Raw genomic sequence first — 23,167 nt, 5'->3', positions numbered from 1 at the left:
AGATAGATAGATAGATAGATAGAAAGAGAATACATTGAATGTTTATGAAAAATAACCACTGTTTCATAGTTCATAAAAAGTGGAATGTAAGCTTTAAACTTTGATTTGCATTAGAAGGAAAACCAAAGAGGGCTTCCTTCAGGCTATGAAATATCTTATTACCAGATACTGAAATCTAATAATCCAAACACCGTTTTCAGATTAAGTTTGAGAATACAGACATTAGTAACAGATACCAAGCAGCTTTATCCCAACTGAATTCACAAAATGACATTACCTTTTTCAAGAGAGTGATGATGCCCAAGACATCTAGTGATCATTAGAAAGACATAGGAAGTAATGTTCAAATACCATAGTACTGTAGGCTAGAAATGCAGAGTTGTATGCAGCTATTATAAGAATGGTCACTAGTTCATGATTCTGTCACTAGGCATGAGCAGCACAATGCTTTTTTGCGTGAATTTTGCTCAGTTAGTAGGATAATAGTATATACCTTGAACATAAACAGATGAAAATCTTAAAGCATCTGGAATACCTCAGAACATCTACCTAAGGGCTCATCTACCTTCTGTAGAGGCACTCGACATCCCTAGGCACTTAGTGTGCTGGTGTTTGGTACCTTTGTAAAGTTTTTAGCAATATTAACAGGGAAAACGTGTAATAAAGACATGAGCAATTTTTATAGCATTTATCTATTGTTAAAGAAGTTATCCAGGAATAGACAAACAGAGCTACAACTTGGCTCCATTGACTTTAATAGGACTGAGCTGCAGAACCACACCATACCTGGAGACAGACAGGAAGCGGTTTTTGAAAGAAATTAGCTCTATTTTTCCTCTTCCTGGATAATCCCTGTAAGTACCAGTCATATGATTTTGACCCTAGTGTCAAGTATAAAGGGGTTATCCATGAAAAAACTGAACTAATTTCTTTCAATAACCACTCCCTGTCTGTCTCCAGGTTGCGTGTGGTTCTGCAGCTCAGTTCTCTTGAAGTAAATGGAGCCAAGTTGTAATACCACACCCAACCTGGATAGAGACGTGAAGCTGTTTTTGGAAGAAATTAGCTCTGTTTTTCTATTCCTGGACAACCCCTTCAAGTAATTCTTTAATTACCCTGGGGGGTGCCACCTAGACGTGCTAAATCCTGAGCAGTCACATACAGGAGGCTATGAGGCACACATTGGGTAGCACTGATTTAAAGAACCACTCCAGGAATAACTTCCCTTCCAGCATTAGTAAGGTGAGAGTAAAATAGCTGCCCTGCTTCCCCTTTAACCAGATGTCTTTATTTCCTAGATACAATTCCAGATCTGGTCCCTGCTGTTCTCCAAAGTTAATAGCTGTGTGGACCACGGGTCACTTCATCCATGTAACTTTATGAGACACGCAATGCGCATCTATAGAGTTATGTAGAGAAAGTGACTTCCAGTCAGCACAACGAGCGCTGTGTGAATCGTCTAGTGACTTTAACGAGCAAAGGGAACCAGGACAGGGAAATTAGGCTATGTGGTAAAGGGGGGTGCATGGCAGATGTTCGGCCTCACCATGCTAATGCTATCTTCTTTAACCTATTGTAGAATTAAAAATAATCCAACTTATAAAAAAAGAGTAAAAGGCTGCAGTCAGTACATCAGCAGGGGTAGACACTATGAAGTAGATTTATCAAGCTCCGTAGTAGATTGTTTTGGCGTAAAAAAGTCACACGTACTTGCGCACATGCGACTTTCTATACATCGCATAAAGTCGCATATGTATTCCAGGTATAACCTGACTTACAGAAAGTGCACACGTTCGCAGAAAAGGACATTAACACCCACTTTAACAACTGTTCTTGTTCTGCATCATGAAACAAAGCTAATACATTAATGTTAATGTTAATTATAGAAAAAATGTATTATATAACTAATAACTAACTAATTTTAAGGGTGAAAATACACACTGGACACCTTGTTGATTTTAGGACATGTACATGCTGGCGTACCCACTAAATTTTTAAATTAATGTTGTGTTAAAATAGAAAAAGGAACAAAATAATTGTGTAAGATTTTTTAGAGACTATGTAAATACCCCATATGTGGCACAAACATTTTTCCTTAAAAAAATTAAAAATCCATAGTAATACAGCTTCATGCACATTTTTGGGTGGGTAACGTACCGAGCCATTTTTTTTGTGTGTGTGGCTTCACTATTGTTTATGTGCCTGTTGGTGCTGCGTTGTCTTCCTTCCTGATGTAAACTCCGGCCTCAGCGCAACAATGCAAGACTCCTCCCACCAATGTCACAAAATGCGGGCTCAAAATTAAACAAAAAAGCCTCCAGAGTACGGATATTAATGGTGCGGCATAGTATGTTTATAATATTTTTTCATTTCTGAGGAGGGTGGATGGGTTGTTGCGGGATAGTTAGAGTGCAGAGTGCAGTGTCACCCGATGTGGTACGCCCCCCCCCCCTCCCCGTCACTCTCTAGAAACGCTACTGGTAATACATGGTAGATAAAGAACTTCGGCTATTAACATAAGGGGAAACTTTTCTGTTTTAAAAAAGGGTTTTGTAAGTGGGTTTCCTGGGTTTTGCTTACGTGTGATCTATTTATCAAGGTTGTGCGACTATTTGATAAATAGATATCACCGTAAGCAAATATTTTTTAGTGTATCAAACGAGGCAAATCACCGAAAAAAAACACTAAGACTTAGCCTTTAATAAATCATTTAAAAAGGATCCAAAAAATGAGTCCTAAACAATCAAAAAAACACAAAAAAAAACACAAAACATATGCACAAACATGATAGAGAGTGCTTGTTATATAACTCACGGCCAGCGCCGCCAATCAGGGTCTAGGCCAAGAACATAAAAACAGTAGATAAAAAATAGCAACAAGATGCACTTGCTACACCGGTCTGGATGACAAAAAATTATAATAATACAAGAACAGAGTATTATTTATAATCACCTGACTAAAGGTAGGATATAGGTGAGGGTAAAAGAGGGGAGGGGACTAATAGGAGTGATAATTGCCAATGTGATGTGGTTGGCTACTACCTCACAGTCACCCTCACCCTAATTCACCCTCTCTCTAACCTATCCCTAGTCAGAGTTAACGCCTTGATAAGGGTGGCCCCGCTCCGGAACCTATACCTACTCTGTTCTCATATACCCTACGATAAGGGATACGTAGGAATAGAGGCTCTCTGTCTCACTGGGGTACCCTGAGTGGCTGTTTGGATAGCGAGTGATAGCGCTAGTATATAGACAGATAGAAACAATGTACAAAAAGGTTATGCCAGTAAGCACCCACAATGTATAGGTAAATCCGCTATACAATATAGAAGGTATTTTACAAAGGTAAAACTGATATGGCATACAAAAAAATGGCCCAAATAAACATACAGAGGTGACAATTGAGTATAACCCTTGATCACAATATAATGATTGGGGTGACATCATTATATATAGATTATACTATCACCCTACAGAAAAAAACTAATCTGCACCAATCCTACAATCCAGGAATATAGCAAAGATGCTGCAAAACATAGCTTGTATCATAACATACCAACTGCCAAATAAATCAGTTATTGCACAGCAGGTTCAACCTCATCAATAGGTGGCCTATGAAAAATATGAATGATTCATATCAGTCTGCTTGACCGGTATGCAAAAAAGACTTTAAAGTGTCCCAACGCATTTCACGCCCCCCTTGGGACGGTCCGGGGGCTGGATGGAGATGGAAGACAATCCTTCTGATGGCCAGATGGGGAGCAGGATGAATGAAAAAAAGCTGCTGGTGGCCATGTTTTTTTTTATGGTTTAGGGCCCATTTTTTTGATCCTTTTTAAGTGATTTATTAAAGGTTAAGTCTTAGTGTTTTTTTTGGTGATTTATTTGATAAATAGGTCACATGTAAGCTAAAACAAGTAATAAAAAATGCCCCCATGTTCCGATGTTTTGGTACAGCCACTTCCACTCCCAGCATTACAACAGAGGTGCTCAGTCCAGAACATTCATTCTTTTATACTGAGCGGGCCTTCTGACACATACTTGATACAAGCTTATGGTTAGATCACATTGTCTCAGCTCATGGTCTCTCAAAAGCAAAAACAAATTCACAAAATTTGAATGCAGAAATAAAAAAAAAGCCCAACAAAAGCAAAAGAGCTAAGTTAACTTTTAATGTAGAAACATAACAATTTAAAAAAATTATGATATTGAGCAGATGAGAACCACTAATTATTATTATTGTCATAAGTATTATTATTATATGTATTATTTTAAATATTAATATTATTATAAGCTGGCCTGAGCAGTTTTAATATGTTTTCTATCACAACAACCCTCTTAAATAGGCTTATTATTTCAACTTACTTAGGAAAGGGAGAAATAAAAAGATTGTCACAGAAAACCCTTGTATAAATGAGAGTCTGTCTTTTTTTCAGGGAAGCCTATGGAATAGCAAATATACTTTACCACTCTGTTCTGTACAGAAAATGTAATGCTAACCTCTTAAAGTTGAAAGGAACCACTTTAATTTGCTCATTTAGTTGATAACCTTGTAAAAAAAACTTTTGAAAACAGACAAGAGTCCCTCTCTTAAGTCAACCTATAACCCTACTGTGTTGATCCAGAGGAAGGCAAATGCAAATTGCCATTATTTTATGTTATGATCTACTAAAAGTAAATCACAGTCACATTATTTTACTTTATCTGATGTAAGAGGTGAATCACAAATCTCTTTTTACAATTGGCAGATTTCGAATAAAGCAGATCATTACAGTATTACAATTATCCTAGCTACATACACATGAACATCATTGTCATCATGACTTTGATATTCTGCGCTCTATAAATGAAAAACCTGCAGTGACATTTGGGGCATACAGTATCTTACATAAGTAAGTACACCGCTAGCATTTTTGTAAATATTTTATTCTATCTTTTTATGTGACAACACTGAAGAAATGACACTCTGCTACAATGTAATGTAGTAAGTGCACAGTCTGTATAACAGTGTTTAAATGGACACTCTCATTAAAACTAATTTTTGCTATTGCACTCCTTATGGTAAATAAAAAACCTTTCTAATGTACTTTGTTTAAAAAAAAAAAAAAAAAAAAAAAAAGGTTTTCTATGTTTTATTTGTGTTAAAAAAGCTGCCACTAGGTGTCTCCCTACTTGACTAGAACACATTTTCCCCCATCTCTTGCATAGACTTTGGATTCCTGCTGGCCTGGCAGAAGTCCAAAAGCAGGAAATGCTAATGGGGGTGTGTGCAGTCTTATTCAATCATAGCTCATCTCACACACTGAACTGATATGAGCTGTGTGTAGCAGAGTGAGGGAGGAAGTTCTCCCCTGTATGGCTTCGGATGATGTCACGCCTGCTGGATAACAACCCTTCCCAGTCTGTGAATCTGACTGAGACTGAGCAGAAAATACAGAGCAATATCAAGGTAGAAAACTACCAAATAATAAAAATAAAGGCAGGGGGTGGTTTATCATGATGGGGGCAGTGAATTGGGAGGATTATAAAATTAAACAAAATCATGAGAGGTAGTCTGTAATGTTACTGTCCCCTTAAAATAACTCAACTCAAAGCCATTTACATCTTAATAATGTGGGTACACCCTTAAGTGGAAATGTTCAAATTGGGCCCAAAGTGTCAATATATTGTGTGGCCACCCCTATTTTCAGCTTGGCTTTCGGCCTCCTGGGCAAGGAGTACCAGGGCTTTATAGGTTGCCACTGGAGTCCTCTTCCACTCCACCATAACAACATCATAGTGCTGGGGGATGTTAGAGAATTTGCGCTCCCCCACCTTCTCTTCGAAGATGCCCCACAGATGCTCAATAGGGTTTAGGTCTGGAGATATGCTTGGCCAGTCTATCACCTTTACCCTCAGCTTCTTTACCTCGGCTAGGCAGTGGTCGTTTTGGAAGTGTGTTTGGGGTTGTTATCATGTTGGAATACTGTCCTGCAGCCCAGTCTCCAAAGGTAGTGGATCATTCTTTGCTTTAGTATGTCACATTAGTTATTGGAATTTATGGTTCCCTAAATGAACTGTAGCTTGGCAGTGACAGTAGCACTCATGCAGCCCCAGATCATGACACTCCCACCAACATGATTGACTGTAGGCAAGACACGCTTGTCTTTGTACTTTATACAGGATATATTTCCAGTAATCCATGTCCTTAGTCTGCTTATCTTCAGCAAACTGTTTGTGGGTTTTCTTGTGCATTATCTTTAGAAGTTTCCTTCTGGAACGACAGGCATGCAGAAAAATCTGATGCAGTGTGTGGCTTATGGTCTGAGCACAGACAGGCTGACCACCCCTTCAACCTCTGCATCAATGCTGTCAGCACTCATATGTCTATTTCCCAAAGACAACCTCTGGATATGACACTGGGCACATGCATTCAACTTATTTGGTCCACCATGACGAGGCCTGTTCTGAGAGGAAACTGTCCTGTGAAACCACTGTGAAACCATCTTTATGTATACTGTGATGACTCGCTCTTGCAAATAGGTGCGGTTGCAGTATAGAGGCAAGGAAGCAGTATTTTACAAATCAAAGTTCCGTGTTTTATTCACACTTGTCACACAGCAAATAGTCTTTAAAGGGGTACTCCGGTGGAAAACTTTTATTTTTTTAATCAACTGATGTCAGAAAGTTAAACAGATTTGTAAATTATTTCTATTAAAAAATCTTAATCCTTCCAATACTTATTAGCTGCTGAATACTACATAGGAAATTATTTTCTTTTTGGAACACAGTGCTCTCCTGACATCTCTGTCCCTTTTAGGAACTGTCCGGAGCAGCATACGTTTGCTATGGGGATTTTCTCCTACTCTGGACAGTTCTTAAAATGGAAAGAGATGTAAGCAGAGAGCACTGTGGTCATGATGTCAGCAGAGAGCTCTGTGTTTCAAAAAGAAAATAATTTCCTATGTAGTATTCAGCAGCTAATAAGTACTGGAAGGATTAAGATTTTTTTAATAGAAGTAATTTACAAATCTTTAGAACTTTCTGGCACCCGTTGATTAAAAAAATTAGTTTTCCACTGGAGTATCCCTTTAAATGCAGAACAAAGGAAAACTTAACAAAAAGTCCACCTGTATTCGTCAGGTGTTTGTTCACACCTCAGACCATGCAAGTCTTTTCCAGGCCTCCAGGCAAGCTTCCAACCTTGGAGCAAACATAGGGAAGAGCTCCACTCTCAGCTGTCTCTGGCAGTGGGAGCTGCAACTAGCAAATTCCCCTCAGCTGGTGAAACAGGTAGCCTTTAAGGCCAACAAAAGGTGGCCTGGATTTTGGGGAATGACTCCCACCCTGCACTTGGTCATTCCCAATAAGAGCCTTCCAGGATTGGCCTTCCAGCCATACTACGGCCATAGTGTCAGTCTTCATCACAGCACAGACACTGAATGAATACCGGCTCTTACTTCACCAAAGCCAGGAGCCTTGGTGACACATATCGCCCATCCACCACGATACCTTTACCTTCTCACATACCCCCCCTTTGTTCAAGCCTGAGGGGGTGAACACTTGTACAACAGTGGACTCGTGATAGGGCATCGGCATTGCCTAACAAACCAACCACTCTGTGTTCAACCCTAAACTTGAAGTTCTGTAGTGACAGAAACCACCTAGTGACCCTGGCATTTTTGTTCTTGGCTTGACACATCCACTTATGGGGGGAATGATCCGTGACGAGACATAATTTCCTGCCCAACAGATAATAGCGGAGAGACTCAAGTGCCCACTTAATGGCCAGACAATCTCTCTCCACTATACTATACCTGGTCTCGGCCGGGGTCAGTTTTCAGCTGAGAAAGACAGTGGGATGCTCTTCCCCGCTGACTTCCTGGGAGAGTACAGCACCAGGACCTACATCAGAGGCATCGGTCTGTACCACAAATTCCCTTTTGAAGTCGGGTAACATCAACACCGGAGACCCGCATAGGGCCGACTTCAAAGCGGAAAACACCTGCTCTGCCTGTTCGTTCCAACGCACCATGACGGACTTGCGTCCCTTCAGGAGGTTTGCTAAGGGAAAGGCCACCGTCACAAAATGGGGGATAAACCTCATATAGCAACCCCCCATTCCTAAGAAAGACCTCACCTGTCTGGTAGTGACAGGTCGGGGCCAATTCCGAATGGCCTCTATTTTGTTTACCTGGGGTTTGACAACTCCACTCCCAATGACATACCCCAGGTATTTGGTCTCTTCCAACCCTATGGCACACTTTTTGGGGTTAGCAGTTAACCCGTACTTCCCAAGGGAGTCCACCACTGCCTGTACTTTTGGAAGGTGACTCTCCCAGTCTGTCCTGTGGATGATGATATCGTCCAGAAAAGCTGAAGCATACCGACAATGTGTACAATATGCATTAGCCTATGAAACATAGCCTATATGCATTAGCCTATGAAACGTAGCGGGAGCGCCAAGTAAACAAAAGGGTAATACCTTGTACTGGAACAAACCTTCTGGTGTGATAAAGGCTGTTTACTCTTTGGCAGCCTCTGTCAAGGGCACCTGCCAGTACCCTTTGGTGAAGTCCAAAACAGAAAAATACAGAGCCTGCCCTAACCTTTCAATAAGCTCATCAACTCGGGGCATGGGGTATGCATCAAACATCGACACATCATTAAGTTTGCAGAAGTCGTTACAGAATGCAACATACCCTCTGGCTTGGGTATTAAGACTATCGGACTGGCCCACTCACTCTTTGATTCCTCGATGACATCCAGTCTTAACATCTGCTGTACTTCTTCCGAGATGGTTTGTCGCCGCGACTCAGGTACGTGGTATGGTTTCAACCGTATTTTTACTTGGGGTTCAGTGACAATGTCATGGCAGATGAAAGAAGTACGCCCAGGAAGGTCTGAGAACACATCGGTGTTCCTGCTGACGAACTCCCTGGCCTCCTGAGTTTGTGCAGGGGAAAGGCTGTCAGCAATTTTTACTGTGGCAACTGCTTCCCTTGCACCAGACTGAGGGATGGGAAACTCCACCCCTAGAAAACCTGGCCTGGAGGCTGTCATCCACACTAGTCTCCCCACTTTCCAAGGTTTCAACATGTTTACATGGCACTCTTGTTCTTGCTTTCTTTGCCCGGGCTGGTGTACGTCACCTCCCCTACCTTTTCGATCATTTCGTAGGGACCCTGCCACCTGGCCAGAAATTTACTGTCAACCATTGGTACCAGAACCAGAACCCGATCTCCCAGGTTAAAATTCCGAACCCAGGCCTGGCAATTATAAACTCTGCTCTGAGTTTGCTGAGCTGCCTCCATATGTTCCCTCACATTGCTTCCATCCGTTCCTGCAACTGGGTGACATATTCAATTACACTTTTATGCGGCATGGACTGTTGTTCCCAAGCCTCTTTATGTCTAACAGACCACGTGGAAGTCAGCCGTATAGCAGTTCGAAAGGCTAGAATCCCGTAGAAGCCTGGGGCACTTCTTGCACAGCGAACATGAGATAGGGCAATAAAAGATCCAATTTTTTTCCATCTCTAGCCACCACCCGCTTCAATATATTTTTTAATGTTTGGTTAAACCGTTCTACCAGGCCATCTATTTGCGGGTGATACACGGAGGTCCGTAGCTGTTTTACCTGCAGTAACTTACTGAGCTCTTTCATTACTTTTGATATAAACAGGGTGCCCTGGTCAGTCAACACCTCTTTAGGTAAGCCCACTCGGGAAAACATCTCCATTAGGGCCTTAGCTATTTGTCTCTCTGGCAGTGTGAGCTGCAACTAGCAAATCCCCCTCAGCTGGTGAAACAGGTTGTCCTTAAAGGGGTACTCCCGTGGAAAACTTTTTTTTTTTTATCAACTGGTGCCAGAAAGTTATACAGATTTGTAAATTACATCTATTAACCCCTTAAGGACTCAGGGTTTTTCCGTTTTTGCACTTTCGTTTTTTTCCTCCTTACCTTTTAAAAATCATAACCCTTTCAATTTTCCACCTAAAAATCCATATTATGGCTTATTTTTTGCGTCGCCAATTCTACTTTGCAGAGACATTAGTCATTTTACCCAAAAATGCACGGCGAAACGGGAAAAATAATCATTGTGCGACAAAATCGAAGAAAAAACACAATTTTGTAATTTTGGGGGCTTCCGTTTCTACGTAGTGCATATTTCGGTAAAAATTACACCTTATCAGTATTCTGTAGGTCCATACGGTTAAAATGATACCCTACTTATATAAGTTTGATTTTGTCGCACTTCTGGAAAAAATCATAACTATATGCAGGAAAATGTATACGTTTAAAAATGTCATCTTCTGACCCCTATAACTTTTTTATTTTTCCACGTACAGGGCGGTATGAGGGATCATTTTTTTGCACCGTGATCTGAAGTTTTTATCGGTATGATTTTTGTTTTGATCGGACTTTTTGATCACTTTTTATTCATTTTTTAATGGTATAAAAAGTGACCAAAATACGCTTTTTTGGACTTTGGAATTTTTTTGCACGTACGCCATTGACCGTGCGGTTTAATTAATGATATATTTTTATAGTTCGGACATTTACGCACGCGGCGATACCACATATGTTTATTTTTATTTTTTTTTACACTGTTTTATTTTTTTTATGGGAAAAGGGGGGTGATTCAAACTTTTATTAGGGAAGGGGTTAAATGACCTTTATTAACACTTTTTTTTAACATTTTTTTTGCAGTGTTATAGGTCCCATAGGGACCTATAACACTGCACACACTGATCTTCTACACAGATCACAGGCGTGTATTAACACGCCTGTGATCAGTGTTATCGGCGCTTGACTGCTCCTGCCTGGATCTCAGGCACGGAGCAGTCATTCGCCGATCGGACACCGAGGAGGCAGGTAAGGGCCCTCCCGGTGTCCGGTCAGCTGTTCGGGACGCCACAATAGCAGGGATAGGAGGGGTAACACCCCTGCCACATAATTTTTTTTATCCCTTCAGGGGGACCGGGGGTGTCTTGGACACCCCCGATCCCCCGGATTTTCCGGGTCACCGGGTGACCGGACACCGGTATGACCCGTATCCGCCGAAAATCGGCGGTCTGAATTGACTCAGGACCCCCCTGGGCATATGCATGGGATGCCTGCTTATAGATATCAGCAGTCATCCTTGTCCTGTCCCCGACCGGCTAGCGGCGGGGACCAGAATTCCCACGGGGGTATCCATATGCCCTCCGTCCTTAAGGACTCAGGATGCAGGGCATATGGATACGCCCTTCGTTCTGAAGAGGTTAATCGAGGCCAACAAAAGGTGGCCTGGATTGTGGGGAATGACCCCCACCCTGCACTTGGTCATTCCCAGTAAGAGCCGTCCCGGATTGGCCTCCAGCCATACTACGGCCATAGTGTCAGTCTGCATTGCAGCACAGACACTGAATGAATACAGGCTCTTACTTCACCAAAGTCAGGAGCCTTGGTGACACATATCGCCCATCCACCACGATACATTTCACCTTCTCACAATACCAATAATTCTTTTTTAAGATCCTCAGAGACTTATTTTCCATTAGGTTCCATGTTAAAATTCCAGTGGCCAGTGTAATGCCTGTATTTTGTTTTTTTTCTGTGTTGATGTGTATTCACACCTGCTTTCATGCCTGACCAGTTTTTGCATGTAGTGTGCTTTGGTCAGGATAGTGCTAATGCTTCCATCCAGTAGGCTTCTGGATGGAGTTATTTAGACCCCAGCTCTGCTGCTATTCCTGGCTATTAATTGCTAGTTTCACATAGCACCATAGTCTGTGCACATGTATCCTCAGTTCAACCATGGCTTCTGATCCTGAATTTGTGTATCTAGATTTTAGCCTTGTTATGTTTGTACTTTGCTCGGGGTTTTAGTGTTAGTCTTTGTATATATTTAGTTTATCTTGGTGAGACCTGTGTTCAAATCGTATTCTGTTATCAGTCCTGATTAGTTCTTGTAGTGAGTCCTGTTAGGTTCTTGTTAGTGTTTCCTGTTTAGTTCTTGGAGTCTGTTTAGACTATTCCGATATTCAGTGCAGTGTTTGCTATTTTGTATTCCTTTTTAGAATCTTGCCCCTAGCCCTCATGTTATGGAGTATGGCCTTTGAAGTTTTACTTGTATCTGTCTAATGTGTATTGTGTTTTAGTAATCCTGACCTGTATGGTGTCTGACCATCAGTTAACCAGTTCATCCCCTGCATATACTGTTACTGTTTAGTTGTTTTATAGTTATCCTGGTTTCCAGTCTTGTTCATATTATTGTTTCTACCATTTATCTTGTCTCTGGTTCCTGAACTGATTGTCAGTATGCTATATCTTGCCTTGATATTTCTGTTTGCTGTTATTTAGCAATGCTCTGCATTAGGTTCTTAGTCCTGTTTGTTGATAATTGGGTTAACCCCTCGTGTTCTTGATGTGTACAATTTGTTTGTTATTTTGACTCTGATGCCCCAGCACATTCGGACAGCGCATGGACCGGCTCCAAGTTGTGATTTACCGCTTAGGGTGTCTTAGTAAGGTAGACAGGGAAGCCGGCTTTAGGAAAAGTTAGGGTGCACTTGTGCACTTCTTCCCTGCCCTACGTGATGTGATCAGTATTAGAGAGTGTTAGAGCGATAACACCAAATTTAAGACGCCTGATTCCCACTTTCACATGACACTTGGGAGGGAAAATGGCTAATTGGGCCTAATTTGAACATTTCCATTTATAGGTATACTCACTTTTGTTGCCAAGGTTTAGACATTAATGGGTGTGTATTGAGTTATTTTGAGGGGACACAAGATAAAACACTGTTATACAAGCTGTACACTCACTACTTTACATTGCGTGTCATTTCCTCAGTGTTGTCACATGAAACGATATAATATTTACAAAAATGTGAGGGGTGAGATATTGAAGCTCATTGTCCTGTTAGAGAGTCCTTCTCTTTCTTTGTTTGGACTTGTTTTCACACTGCACATTTGATGCATAGGAATAAAGAAATGAATTGTTCTTTGTCTCCTATTCATGATCTCATTTCTTTGATTTTTTTTCCTCTTTGTTTGCTTGCCAAAATATGGATCAATTCAAAATGGAGAAATAATAAATAAATAAAATAAAAATTAAAACACCGTCTGCTACAATCTACCTGTAACCTCTGAAAGACCAGGCCATTGTCGGCCTTAAGGGCCTAAAGAATCTGTTTGATTTTGCATCTTTGCATTCTGGTGCACATAACGTTTTACATTTTACAATGACACAGTTGAATGAGGCCTTTTTCTTTTTTTTCTAGCAGGATTCATTTCTTCTCCTGAACACACATACCAGCAATTCAGGGTGGGTTCATGCTGCCTTTCTGTTTGTGTTTTACATGTATGTTTTATACACTAAGTGGATAAAACATTTATTTTTATTTTATATATTTTTTTCTCAAATATTTTTGATTGTTTGTTATTTACCACAAATGAATTAACATAGAATATGTTGTTATGGTAATACACATAATATTTGCTGCTTTGTATTGTGTAACAAAATGTGTTGTATATAAAAAAAATTTTTTTTTGAATATAACGGTGTGTACAGTACATACAGTGATTACAAGTGAATTATCTTTTATACTTATCTGTGTTATATGGCGCAGTCCAAGAGCATATTCAGATGTAAATGGTTGTAAAACATAATAGATAAATTGTCTATATGGACTGTATATTAACATACAATACTAAACATATGTTGTTTCTATTTATGCGTTTAGAATTGCATTCTTAATAGGAAACATTGTTATATGGTTTAATAAATGGCTGCAATGTGATGTACATGTAATTATTGATAATGGAGTTCAAGATGAGTCCTAGAGCTTTAGAAAGAAAAGATCAAAGAATGCGTTACACCCCCTCTACATCAATTCACTATTCAAGCCACATTATGTATCACGCTAATGTATGTAATGGACTTACCTTCCAATGGCTTGGGTAGAAAATGAGCTGCTGGTTTTGTTTTCTTGACTCTGTTACCTTTCATAACTTGTCCTTCTTTGTTAAGCCCTAGAAACCAGGCCCTACCAGATTCTTGTTGTCTGTATATCATAGATGAGTAGATGACATAATAGTTCTCAAAAACAGATTCTTTAAACTTGCATTCCAGTGTAAAAAGTTCCTAGGGAAAGAAAAAGGTAAAACGCATAAACGTATATCCTTACATTGTAAAGCGATAGCAGTAAGATTAGCAAAAAGCCTTTCTTTTTGTGTTTAGAAAATTGGGAGTGGCTTAATTCCCTGTCCCCATTTTAAATAAACATGAATGCTTAACCTAGCCAAGTGTACATGTTTATGGAGGTGTTGATAAAATAGCTATTTCATGTGTACGGCATTAAAGGGGTATCCAAAGGATAGGGGATAAGATGCATGATCGCGGGGGTCCCGCTGCTGGGGACCCCCGTGATCTTCCATGCCACACCCCGTTAGAATCAGCACTCAGAGTGTGCTCGCTCCAGGTCTGATTACTAGTGATCACAGGGACGGAGCATAGTGACATCACGGCTCCGCCCCCGTGTGATGTCACACTCCGCCCCCTCAATGCAAGCATATGGAGGGGGCGTGACATCTGTCATGCCCCCTCCATAGGCTTGCATTGTGGGGCGGGGCGTGACATCACACGGGGGCGGAGCCCTGACATCCCTATGCTCCGTCCCCGTGATCGCTAGTAATCAGACCTGGAGCGAGCACGCTCCGGGGGCTGATTCTAACGGGGTGCGGCATGGAAGATCCTTTGGATAGGGGATAAGATGTCTTAGTGTCGGAGTACCCCTTTAAATACATAAGCCAAGCTGCAGTAGGGTGCTAATGAGGTACTACACCTTTGAATAGGGGATAAGATGTCTGATCTTTGGGGTCCGGCCATCACGCCCCCTCCCATAGACATGAATGGACGGGGCGTGGTGTGACATCACAAGGGGGCGTGAACCCAGCGTTTTGAACATAATGCTCAGAACGCTGGGGTGCCCGCATGGAGATTGCATGGGTGGGGGGTATGGGGGTTGCGGGGGTTTGCCCAGTGGCCGGACATCATTTGGATAGGTGATAAGATGTCTAGGGGCAGAGAACTCCTTTAAAGTCTTAGAGGACATTTTTTTGCTACATATATTTAAAACACGTAATAATAACAACGAATAATATATTGGTCTCCAGCGCTTTTCTGTTGGTTTAAGGTAATAACAGTTTATTTTCATCCTTAGTAAAACCAAAATGCAAGTCAAGACTGCAATACCAAGTAACAATTGATATTTATTTCAAACGTATTACATATACTATAATTTATTTTAAAAATGTTTACAAGTAAATAGCCTTTACATTATGAAAACACAGCATTGTATGTGCATTTACAAGACTCAACTAGGAAAACTCAGAAGGTTAATGTAAACTTGAATGATGGTATGTGACATTGTGACAAATTGTGCTAAAACCAGCTCTTCTACATCAGTAACTATACACATTTGTACAGAATATAACATTTTGCATATTCTGCTACGTGTCCTTTCTTGTTGGATTTTATTGTTATGGCAACCAGTGATTCAGTGGGTTTTGTACCTAATTGGGTCAAATAATTCACTTTAGCAAATGGAAAAATGTGTGCAAAGGTAAAAAAAAAAAAAAAAATCTTTCTCACTTCACCCCACCGATCTTAGCTTAGTGGACAAGCCTCTCCCTATTTTTGTATAGGGAGACATCTGTCAATCAAGTCAAGCTGCGAGGGGAGAAGCTAGAGGGACCGCCTACCAGACACTTCATCAGTGCCACAGCTCTGCTTTAAACAGTCATTATTTAAAATACTGCAGTATTTCAAAGTATCTCAACACTTGTTTATTTATAAATAATCAAAATTGTAATGGACCTCACTAGAGATGAGCATAGTTACAGTACTTCGATTCTGCATGAACCTCGCGGCAGTTGCTGACTTTAGTCTGCATAAATTCGTTCAGCTTTCAGGTGCTCCGGTGGGCTGGAAAAGGTGGATACAGTCCTAGGAGCACCTAAAAGCAAAACTATGAGGTTTGTGCAGAATCGACGTACTGTGACTTTGCTCATCTCTAGTCCTCACATACAGAAAACATTTTTGTCATCTTGGCATACAGTTATAGTCCCCTTTAATTTTACTTAATTAAGTTAATTATCCAGCAGTTATTAACTTCTAAAGCATATTATGAAGCCTATTATTTGCACTATAACAGTGGCATAGCAGGAGGGGGCTTGGGGATTGGCGATAGGTGGTGGTGGTGAAGGTGGGGGGTGCTTATCTACCTTCTGGGGCTTCTTATTTAAAGGAGAATATCTACCTACTGGTAGCCTTTACCCAATGGGTGGGGAGATTACCTACAGAATACAAAACATACCCCAGTTGGGTCACAGGTAAGTTAACAGCTTCAAATTTCACAAGATCCCAGTGAAATGGCATTACTCTACTCTCTTGTTTACCCTACCTAAAACATAACTTTTATTAAATATCCATTAAGAAATACTAGCAAAAAAGCTTATTTAAATTACCTATATTGCCAGAGTATAAATATTAATGTGTTCCACAGGGATGGGTAGTGTATATCTCAATGGTGCTTATATCTGTACACTGTGTTGCATAACCCTATGGGCCTCTTCTATTGACTTAGTAAATTGGGAGCTGCAGTCCACCAGCCTGCTTAAAGAGGTATGCAGGTGGAAAACATTTTTTTTTTATCAACTGGTGCGAGAAAGTTAAACAGATTTGTAAATTACTTCTATTAAAAAATCTTTCTCCTTCCAGTACTTATTAGCAGCTGTATATTACAGAGAAAGTTCTTTTGTTTTTGGATTTCTTTTTTTTTTCTGTCCACAGTGCTCTCTGCTGACACCTCTGTCTGTATCAGGAACTATCCATAGCAGTATAGGTTTGCTATGGGGATCTGCTCCTGTTCTTTACAGTTCCTGATACGGACAGAGGTGTCAGCAGAGAGCACCGTGGACAGAAAAAGACAGAAATCCAAAAACAAAAGAACTTTCTCTGTAATATACAGCTGCTAATAAGGACTGGAAGGATAACGATTTTTTAATAGAAGTAATTAACAAATCTGTTTAACTTTCTCGCACCAGTTAATTAAAAAAAAAAAAAAAATTTCCACCGGCATACCTCTTTAAGCAGACTGGTGGACTGCAGCTCTCATTTTACTAAGACAATAGAATAGGCCTATAGGGTTATGCAACACAGTGTACAGATATAAGCACCATTGAGATATACACTACCCATCCCTGTGGAAAACATTAATATTTATACTCTGGCCATATAGGTATTTTAAAGAGTTTTTGTGCCATTATTTCTTAATGAATATTTCATAAAAGTTATGTTTTAGGTGAGGTAAACAAGTGGGTAGAGTCATCCCATTTTACTGGGATCTTGTGAAATCGAGGGATTACCTACCTACTTGAAATGTTGTCAAGACATGACAAAAGTTTTGATCGCATCAGGTCTCACTCCTGAGACCTAGTATGATTGCTCGGAATAAGCCGGGGAATTTTGCAGCAGCGCGGCTTGCTCCCTAGCTGTCAATCAAATCTAACCTTTTCTCTGTATAAGTCTATGCAGAAAGAAGGTCGGATTTGCTGTCCAGCAGTGGAGTGGGGCAGGCTGTCGATTGCTTCCCTTGCTTATAACTTGTGATCGTGATAAAAACTGGTGTGAGGCTGAGTTCACATTGCGGTCGACCACGTTTTTGCCTGCGGTCGGGAAACCGCATACAGCCGAAAAAGCAGCCGACCGGAGGCTGCGGTTCACTCCGGTTGGCTCATAGACATGCATTAAATACGGTTCCCGAATATGGCTGAGTGGGGGCGCTGTGATTAAAGAACCCAGCCTGACCAATACTTTTGACGTGTGTGGGCAACATGTCAAAAGTATATATTTTTTTTCTAATGACAGTAACCCTTTAAGCCTAACGTTGTGTGAAAACCTGCAATGTAAAACAAGTGATAGGTTAATGATATGACATATGAGTTTGTAAGCAACCTTTACTAAATGCAGTAAAGCTAGAAGGAAGCCACATCTTTTTTTCATTTGGCAACCCACAGTGGCTATTATACAAAGGGCTATTGTTATCTCATGTTGCATTTATACAGTGACCCCCCCAATCTACGATGGCCCCGACATACAATAATTTCAGCATACAATCACTCTCAGAGGCCATCGCATGTTGAAGGCAGCATCAACATACTGTAAGCAACATACATTTGTATGTTGGGCCCATCGCATAAACGGCTATCCGGCAGCGCTGACCGTGTGCTCCGGATCACTTATCTGTCCTCGGGGCTCCGGCGCGTCCTCTTCGGGATTCTCTGCATCGTCAGCGCTCTCCATCATCGTCATCACGTCGCTGCGCACGCCGTCCCGACATCCAATAGGAGCGGCGTGCGTAATGACGTGATGGCGGCGACGGAGAGAGAAGATGCCGGGGAAGCAGAGGCCTTGCCGGAGCGTCGGGGACACCCCGGGGACGCGACGACAGCGATGGAAGGCGACATCCAGGGCAGCGGTGATGGTCCGGAGCGGCAGGTACAGGTGAGTACAACTTCCTCTACCAGTGGTCTTCAACCTGCGGACCTCCAGATGTTGCAAAACTACATCACCCAGCATGCCCGGACAGCCGTTGGCTGTCCGGGCATGCTGGGTGTTGTATTTTTGCAACATCTGGAGGTCCGCAGGTTGTAGACCACTGTCCTATACTTTACATTGCACGGATCCCTCAACATACGATGGTCCATTTGGAACGGATTACCATCGTACGTTGAGGGACCACTGTATAATAAATACTCAGATTGCAGAAAGTCTGATACATTACTTGGAAAGACAATAAATGATAGCTGTAGATGTGTTGTTTTTCTGGCTGAATAACAGTCAGCCAAAACATGTTAAGCTCTCACTCAGATTCATTTAAATAGTCATGTTTTTTCACCTATCAGTGGGATATTTCTGTATATCAGTATTACTGTATTAACATCACATTTATACATTCTTTAATACATAAGTCTGTCAATTTAAGTCACAGTCCATTGCATCTATAAAAAATAAGGAGCTTTTAATATCCAGGAGGCTGCAAAAGTAATCAAGCCCCATGGTGGGGAAATTCTAATAGCAAGAGAAGAGAGGTAAAGTAATAAGCCAGTGATGTGCTGCCATTCTGTGCACTCTTGATGTGATGATATCCTCAGGTTGGCTATAGGTTTATTTATACATCACTGATCCATCAAAGGACTGATTTCCAAACATCCTATTAAAATGACACTAGATGTGAGCAAGATGTTGTCCGAGATTGTGTGTTTATGATATACTATGTCACAAATCTAATATACACTAGAAAATATAGATTGTCAAAGTCAAATGATATTACTAGGTCCTGCATTGACAATATGTCACTGGTGACAACACTGTGGACGGGATGACTGATGAGTCGATTTTTGTCATGCTGGGAAAATGTGTTTCACAATTCAGAAACATTATTTTATACATATAGAGGAATATTTTACCGGCAGCAATGCATCAAGAAGCAAGGAAAACATACTGAGGAATAGGTGTATTTAACTATTATGACTTTATTGCCTCCACCAACAGTACTGGCCCAACTGATGCTAAAAACAGGATTTTGGCCAACACTCTTGTGCCTGGCTACATTTGCTACATTTCTGTCCTCTGTTTCTGATGTGACCTCCATTGATGCCTTGACTAGAGGTATGCATATATGTTTTTAGTTGTCACTGCAAACAACTTACTACCAATTGATTAGTAGTACTCCAATGCAAACGCTTCATTAAAAGGGTACTCCGGTGGAATTTTTTTTTTAAAGGGTACCTCTCATCAAAAAAACTTTTGATATATTATAGATTAATGTATGCAGAATAACTTTACAATTGCATGTTATTAAAAAATATGCTTCTTTCTATTTAATTTTCCACTTTGAAGAAATGACCACTAGGGGTCTCCCTACCAGTCCTGGCAGCAAGCATTGCAGACTCATGCTGGAGTCCTAAACACTACGAGCTGCCAGTCTGCTTTGTTCACAAAGGAGAACACTCAGAGCTGCCAGCTTGCTTTGTTCACAGCCTGTTTGGCTGTGAACAAAGCAGGCTGGCAGCTCTGAGTGTTTAGGACTCCAGCATGAGTCAGAAATGCTTGCTGACAGGACTGATCGGGAAAAATACAATAGAAAGAAGCATATTTTTCATTAACATGCTATTGGAAAGTTATTCAACATTCATTAATCTAAAATATATCAAAAGTTTATTTGATGAGAGGTACCCTTTAAATCAACTGGTGCCAGAAAGTTGAACAGATTTGTAAATGACTTCTATTAAAAAAAAATCTTAATCCTTCCAGCACTTATTAGCTGCTGAACACTACAGAGGAAATTACTTTCTTTTTGGAACACAGAGCTCTCTGCTGACATCACGAGGACAGTGCTCTCTGCTGACATCTCTGTCCATTTTAAGAACTGTCCAGAGTAGCAGAAAATCCCTATAGCAAACATATGCTGCTCTGGACAGTTCCTACAATGCACAGAGATGTCAGCAGAGAGCACTGTGGTCATGATGTCAGCAGAGAGCTCTGTGTTCCAAAAAGAAAAGAATTTCCTCTGTAGTATTCAGCAGCTAATAAGTACTGGAAGGATTTAGATTTTTTTCATAGAAGTAATTTACAAATCTTTTTAACCTTCTGGCACCAGTTGATAAAAAAAAAAAAGTATAAGAGTGTTTGTATTGAAGCTGTGGTGCCTTCTACATGATTGCCATTGTATTGATATGGTGGAGAGTTGTACCAGGTACAGCACAGAGACAAAGTGGTGGTCCTGGGGACACCTCCACTCTTTTGAACTATTTACCAGGGGTAGACACAGAATGCGGTGTGCCTCTGTGGTCCATTTCTTTTCAAACACTTATAACACAGCCCTACCAATACTGCAGGTCTCCAGACCACCAGTAAATTTGAGGAATGAAATTCATCAGCACCATTACTAAGCCAATCTAATTTGCATGTAACCAACTAGATCATAGGATGTTTTTGGGTGTTTTGTTTAAAGAAAAACTTCAGTGGAAAACAAGTGGGAAACAAATGTTTTCAACTGGTACCAGAAAGTTATACAGATTTGTAAATTATTTCTATTTAACCTTCTAGTACTTATCTGCTGTATACTACAGAATAAATTGTGTAGTTCTTTCCAGTCTGACCACAGTGCTCCCTGCTGACACCTCTGTCCATGTCAGGAACTGTAGAAGCAAATCCCAATAGAAAACCTTTCCTGCTCTGGAGAGTTCCTGACACGGACAGAGGTGTCAGCAGAGCGCACTGAACTACACAAATGTCTCTGTAGTTTATCTGTAGTATACAGCAGCTGATAACTATTGGAAGGATTAGGATTTTTAAATAGAAGTCATTAACAAATTTCTACACCTTTCTGGTAGCAGTTGATTTGAAAAAAAAAATTTCCACCGGAGTTCCCCTTTAAGATACAAGTGGGCACTATTATCTATCGGGCACCAATACAGCTACACATGCTCAAAATATGATATGTGCTTTTAATATTTTGGGAAACAAACACAGTATTTAACACATTTTGTGCATGTTTGAAGCACTATTATACTTGGTGCACTTGGAGCCTTTTCCTGTAACTGATATGTTAAGTGAGATCCAAGGTCCCCCTATATATCTCATACTTATTCACAATCAACTCACGGATTCAAATTATTTTCTATAGGCTTAGAAATGTGTTGAATCCACCGTAGTGTTGGTATTAAATCTGCATCCCTTATGTTTCTGAACTCTCTGATTGATGAACAGATATTTTTAGACACCTGAATTGTTTGGTCTAATCAAATGGGAAAGCATTAATCATATGATGTATTCATAATTACTTGAAACACCTCCATACACCATCAAAAGGAAATTACTTTTCAGGTTCTTATTTTAATTAGCAATCTGAAATTCTCATATTTTATGAAAAGAACTAAAAGTTCAATTCTCCGTACACTCCTAGTCTTTTCAATAGAAAAAAATTACATATATATATTGTGACACTTTGGCAAGTGAAGGGTATATTTCTCTAGCTAACCCTGGAGAAACCTCCACCTGTGGCCTAATTAATAAGGTAGCAGAAAGGGGAAGTGTATTTAAAAAGGAAGTCAGAAAGAATAGTTGGTGCTCTCCCCAGAAGACAGCAAGGTGGCTCTAGGGGGGAGTCAGAGGTCCTGGTGAGGAACACACAGCCCGAGCTGTGAGTGGCCCCAAGTGTGGACAAGACACACAGCAAACGCTGTGTGTGAACAGTGAGTAGAAGGTTGCAGGAGGCATACGTTTAACTGTCCGGAAAAAGCCCACCAGTTGATAGTCAGGGCATGCTGGATTGTTTAGTTAGTGACTAGACGGTCTAGGATTTTGTTTGTTCCTTATCCTGAAACCTGTCTAATAAAGCTGGCAAAGGGTCGGACTTGCATAAAGTACTGTTTGCCTGCTGATTGAAGTGGAAACATGTCCTGTGGCGGTGTCAAGGACAATCCCAGAGCTATCCCCAGGGAGAAATCCTTTCTATATATATATATATATATATATATATATATATATATATAATAAGATGGATAGTAAAAACATTTAGAGGAGCCTGACATTTCTCATTTATCCTCCTGAAATAGATATTATATTTTATTTTTCATTTTTTTTCTATATAAGGAAAAATAATGGATGGATCATAATGGAGGGAAGATTGAGTGCAGGTGGATTACACATAGATAACTGGCTGATAATGGCTGTTTTTCTTGAAGGAGCAAAAAGTGGTTCATTTTGACCTTGTGTTATCCATCTCCCATCCCTCCTTGACAGAGAAGAGATCAAATAATGAATGAGTATGAACGCACTGCCTGGCCATGCTGGAGATGTAGAGGGGGATTTTTCAAGCTCAGTTGAACACTGAAAACACAAGAATAATTGAAGCTGCTTTTATTATTATGTCTTATTTATGATTTTTTAAATATCACCTGTTGGTCATTCTGGATTTTGCTATTTTCTTGCAGCTGCTGTAATTGTAAATGTCACAGCACATCAAACCACATCTGCATTAGCTGGAAATGTTCTTCTTAGTCAATTTCTCTTTGACACCCTGAGGAATATCTTCAATCTGGTTAGTGACCCATAATAGAGTGTTTTATTTT

The 23,167-nt window shown here is 40.5% G+C and overlaps 1 protein-coding gene across 2 annotated transcripts in view; it reads right to left on the bottom strand.

The window, feature by feature from the left end:
- The window catches only part of FGF14 (fibroblast growth factor 14), a 563,197-nt gene that overhangs the window by 3,403 nt on the left and 536,627 nt on the right, over nt 1-23,167 (bottom strand). For both annotated transcript variants that reach the window (XM_056555663.1, XM_056555664.1), the window contains exon 4: nt 13,913-14,111. In XM_056555663.1, the coding sequence (XP_056411638.1) occupies nt 13,913-14,111 (199 nt within the window). The remainder of the gene's footprint in view (nt 1-13,912; nt 14,112-23,167) is intronic.

Source organism: Hyla sarda, chromosome 2 (assembly GCF_029499605.1).
Source record: "Hyla sarda isolate aHylSar1 chromosome 2, aHylSar1.hap1, whole genome shotgun sequence".
Taxonomy (NCBI): Eukaryota; Metazoa; Chordata; class Amphibia; order Anura; family Hylidae; genus Hyla; species Hyla sarda.
The sequence above is the reverse complement of the archived record's forward strand: the minus strand, read 5'-3'. Positions and strand labels throughout refer to the sequence as shown.